Consider the following 4,884-nt stretch of genomic DNA (forward strand, 5'->3'; position numbering starts at 1 on the left):
ATGTTGATTCAAATGCCTCCATCAAGGTCTTTACTCTCTCATGAAATGTCCAAAATTGAAATCTCATCCAATTCGGTTGATAATTCTAAAATTTATTGGGATCAGTATCAGTCGAAACCTGAGAATTCACAGGACAGTAGATCAAGAATTGATTAGACCATAATTTCTTGGAGATGCAATGGAAACTTTGCCTTGTACGTAGATTTAATTTGCTGCCCATTAGACGACGATGCCTAGATAAATGTTTCAATAAAATTATATAATAATATTTCATAGTTCTCTGCAATTCGCATCACGTTCCGTCTGTCTGTGCCAATCCCTTAGTTCTTCATATGTTATTATTCAGTGTACAGTTCACTTGTTGTAAACAATTAAAAGCTTCGTGTAAAAATTAAAAGTGAAGGGGAGTTTTCTGCGAAATTGTAGAGCTGTGATTTAATTTTGGGGGTTTTTTTAATATATATACCCAATGTGACTCGAAATGAGAAGCAGAATCTGCTAGTTCCCTCGCCGGCGAAACCAGTTCACATGGACCAAATTCGCCGCTTCCCTCCGCCGTTCTCCGGTGTCGGCGGCGCCACTCCGTGCTCTTTCCTTTGGCGTGCTCAGGTATCTCCCAATTCTACTCATTTCTATCCATGAGAAAGAGCTGTTGGCCATTAATGGTAGGCTCGATCGGCAGGACAACGGCGGTGGAGCCACGGTGGCGACGGATGAACTGGAACTGAAGCAGGCTCTCCTCCGCATGACCCTCGAGCTGGAGTCCACCCGCGCCACGGCCCAAGAGGAGCTCCGTAAGATGGAGTCGCAGGCGCTCCGCCTCACCCGCCTCCTCGAATCCGCTACTCGGGAGCGCGACGAGGCCCGCCACGCCCTCCTCCTGCTCCTCCTACACCACCAGGCCGACCACCCTTATCCTCCGCCCGGATCCACCTTCCTTCCCGTAGACGAGGCGGCTGCCGTTGACCTCGACGACGGCAAGAGCAGCAATCCAGCGGCGGCTTCGCCGGCGCCGGCTCTGGTGGAATTAGAGGCCGCGGCGACGAGGAGGGGACTTCCAGAGAAGGGACGGCTGGTGGAGGCGGTTATGGGGGCGGGGCCGCTGCTGCAGACGCTGCTCCTGGCGGGGCCCCTGCCGCAGTGGCAACACCCGCCGCCTGACCTCCACGCCGCCGAGATCCCACCCGTTACCATCGCTTTGACCTCCAACCCGGAGGCCTCGCAGCCGCCGTCTCCGTCGCCGACCTCGTTTTGGAATTCCTCGCCGTCGTCTTCGTCGCTGGAGAGCGGCAACAACAAGTTTCAAAACGCCGCCTTTACTTTCAACAACTCCGTGTGATCGAAATCCCTCTCCTTTTTTTTTCCTTCCTTCTTCTTTTCAGTGCGGTGGCTGGTGTTCTCTATAATTTCTAACCGAATTGTACGTATATCCAAAAAAAAAAAAAAATGGTTTCTTCGCCAGCTTACTTCTCCTCTGTATTTACATAAACCTCTTTGTCCATCACTTCGTTCGCTGTGTTTCACACTCTGTTGCATGAATGGAAGCAGTTGAGTTTTGCAGCTATAAAGCACAAAATAATAATAAGAATAATAACATAATGACTCACAGGTTAATTTTATGGATAACTTTTGAGTTTTTTTTTTTTTTTTTTTTTTGTCTCCGGAAAGTAACTAATCAATTAATTTAGCAAATGTGTCAGCAGAATTTAAGTAATTCCAAGGAAAGGAAAGATGAATCCTGTTGATAGTAATTAATTTGTCGAGCAGGATCCAATGATGAGATGAGCCGTGAGTAGGATAACAACTAAAGCTGCTTCAAAAGCAAAAAAAAGAAATTAAAGAAACTAACTTTGACAGGGCCGTGTCCCCATCTTATCACTTAACCTCGAGGCCGTATCATTCTTTATTATACACTACTGTCTATATATCTGCCTCTCTTTTCCCTTCCCAGAGGATTCTTTTTCACGTTAATTAGACCATTAATCTATTTGACTTGCATCCTCAGAACAAGGATAATAAATTTAAATTAGAACTAAAAGTCCTCTGGTGAGAAAATGAATGTGAACATCCATTGCGCAGAATGACATATATAATTAAGACCAGTAGCAAGCCGACACGGCGGCCCTTGTGGTTCTTAAACTATAATATAGCTGTGACAATATTGTGATGATCATGAACTGTAATTACATTATGACAATTTGTGCGAAAATTAATAATGTTTAGTGCTTTTGAATTATAGCCAAGAAATGAATCGATGAATCTTCTCTTCCAATGTGGAAATAGTTACTCGCACATGGCGAGCAAAAGAACAACTTTGGAGTTAGGTGAGAGAACACCAAAGAGTTTTGGGACACTGGAAATATTTACAGAAGCCTCCAACACTCGTTAGGCATACATAATTGACTTGGAGGATATTGATCCAAGAAATTAAACAGATAAATCCCAACTACGAATCAACAAATTGGATCCAACTTCTTTTGTTTTCTTTTGTTTATAAGAAAAGAAAATTGTAGGATTTTTTTTTTAGAAAATAAATTATTTTTGACCGACCTTAACCAATTAAATTAGATTGATCATAGAAGATATATACATTTAGCCTATCCGAACTAATAAGATTGTCCGAACAAACTGACAAGTCCATCCAAGCATACGAATTTAACTAATCTAATTTATCAAATTGATTATACCAACTAAAGAGTAACTTTATCAATATATCAAACTAATCATGCATATTGACCGAGCTAATTTACATACCTAGTCAACCCAATTTGACCACCTAGATAACCTACCTCCCCTACCCAATTGGATCTATTAGTATATATGTCATGGCGATCGAATCAATTGACGTTCTTATCAAATGCTAGAAATTGATTTTTTTTTTTTTTTTTCATTTCTTATTTTATATTTATTTGTTGGCAAATTTTACAATCCAACAAAAAGAAAAAGGGGAAAATTGAAGAGCAAGTGCACGTCCCTCTCTTGATTTGCTAATGCGTATGTATGTGTCGCCATCTAGTAAAGAGAAAATTATGCAAGTAATCAAATTGGCTGTAGAAATTATGAAGCCCAAGTGGATGATGCAAATTGGAAATTAATTATGAGTCAATCAAATTTCTTCACCGGCGGGGCCCAATCCGGATGTTTGTCCTTGGTTGCTCGTTATGGGCCCCACATCTTTGTCAGACAACTGTCAGTTGCTTACTTAACTTTGAGCGCGTACAGGTGGCTAGCTGCTTTGACCGGCACTGTTCCTTCTTTCCGGGATGGAGCGTTCCGCGGCAAAGTTTCAGTTTGCCCCTCAACCTATTAGATTATTGAATGATAAAGCTGTGGAGGGCATTTTATTTATTTATTTAATTATTTTAGATATAGTCTTGTGTATTATATATATTCATAAAACTTCCGACCTTGGCAAAAAAAAAAAAAAAAAATCTGAAGGTTTATGATAAAATGATATCTCTCTCTCTTTTTTTTCATGTTTTATATATAGCATTTGTTGAAATTGTAAAGGTATAAGAATAGGCTGTCATGTTTGTGCCAAACTATACGAAAAGGATGCTTCATTTTATTTTTCTACGTTGACATGATGATGATGATGATGATGTTGATGGAGCCAATATATGCATTAATTTCGATGTTGAAAGAGACAAGCAATATATAAGCTTAGAGACCGCATTCGGAGTTAACGATAACTCCATGGAATTATAACTTGATAATAAGATGCCACATGCAATTGTATCTTTTTGATTGTGACAATGTAATTAGGATACGTGTGTATATATTCAATATTAAATTCATGTTGCTGACTTGGATTGCTGTGTTTTGATTTGTTTTGTTTTAATTTACTTTAGAAATAGAAAAAGCAATTGGTTTAGGGTACACTTTGCGAAATGATTGAAAATAAGAGAGGTGGATGGAAATAAGGCTCTCGCACACATGTAAATCCGTAAGAGTGTAAATTTAAGATTTGAATTGTATTGAATCTAAGTAATTCGTATGTGAATATGATTTGTGCTTCTCAACTTTTAAATCAGTCGGAGTAAAATTTGCTCAAGTAAATCAATTCAGTATCTTTCTCTCTCGACTCGGTGCTCAAGCAACGACAACCCCACTCAGCACAACTGACTCAACGTCCCACTTGGAAGCACTTGTGATGTACCACTCGAGAGCAATCAACACTTAGCAACTCGATCTTTCTTAACAAATTGGCCTAATCAACTTAGTTTGGCTGTTTATATATATATATATATATATATATATATATATTTCTCATAGTCTATTCATAGATTACATGAAAAAAAATAAATTCCATAGTCCATTATAGTTAATCGTTAAATGATTAGAAAATAGAAAAATTAAATAAGTCAAATAAATAAGATGGACAAGTTGAATGGACTAGCGGGCCAAATGGGCTTGAAGGACTAACCAAACTTGTTTGGTCAATAGAGTTGCTAAAGTTTTAATAGATTAGTTGAACCAATCAAGTTATTCAAACTAATTGTATTGTATCGGTAATAAAAAATTGTCATGTTAGGTAAATCGGATCCTAAATACCCCTATGTGAGTGAGCATGGGTGATATTCAATGTGGATTTTTTTTCTCGTTGTTCTTAAATTAAAATAAAATTTTATTTTCTCTCTTCTTTGATTGTATGTAACCATCAATGTGATACCATAACTTAAATACACTAGTTACTATTGTGGTGCTAGATTTAAAGACCAGCATCAAGTGGATGCTAGTCTTAAAAGACTAGCACCTAATACCCTTTAAAGATTAGTACTAAGATCAGTATTTTTTTATTTTTTATAATTTTTAATTTATTTTTAAACTCTCAATTATGTCAATAAAATTTTATTTTTAGAATTTAGGGATTACATTATAACA

The 4,884-nt window shown here is 38.3% G+C and overlaps 1 protein-coding gene across 1 annotated transcript; it reads left to right on the forward strand.

The window, feature by feature from the left end:
- Window positions 1-430: 430 nt before the first annotated feature.
- On the forward strand, window positions 431-1,564 carry LOC122024166. Its single transcript, XM_042582724.1, has 2 exons — window positions 431-609; window positions 683-1,564. Exons 1-2 carry the CDS (start codon window positions 529-531, stop codon window positions 1,337-1,339), a joined length of 738 nt encoding a protein of 245 aa, XP_042438658.1. The 5' UTR covers window positions 431-528; the 3' UTR covers window positions 1,340-1,564.
- The last annotated feature ends 3,320 nt before the right edge of the window (window positions 1,565-4,884 follow it).

Source organism: Zingiber officinale, chromosome 9B, assembly GCF_018446385.1.
Source record: "Zingiber officinale cultivar Zhangliang chromosome 9B, Zo_v1.1, whole genome shotgun sequence".
Taxonomy (NCBI): domain Eukaryota; kingdom Viridiplantae; phylum Streptophyta; class Magnoliopsida; order Zingiberales; family Zingiberaceae; genus Zingiber; species Zingiber officinale.

Bases quoted from the DNA above. Each gene is read 5' to 3' on its own strand.
- LOC122024166 (XM_042582724.1), top strand. From the start codon at position 529: ATGGACCAAATTCGCCGCTTCCCTCCGCCGTTCTCCGGTGTCGGCGGC. The intron at 610-682 runs GTATCTCCCAAT...CTCGATCGGCAG, and splicing joins CTTTCCTTTGGCGTGCTCAG to GACAACGGCGGTGGAGCCAC.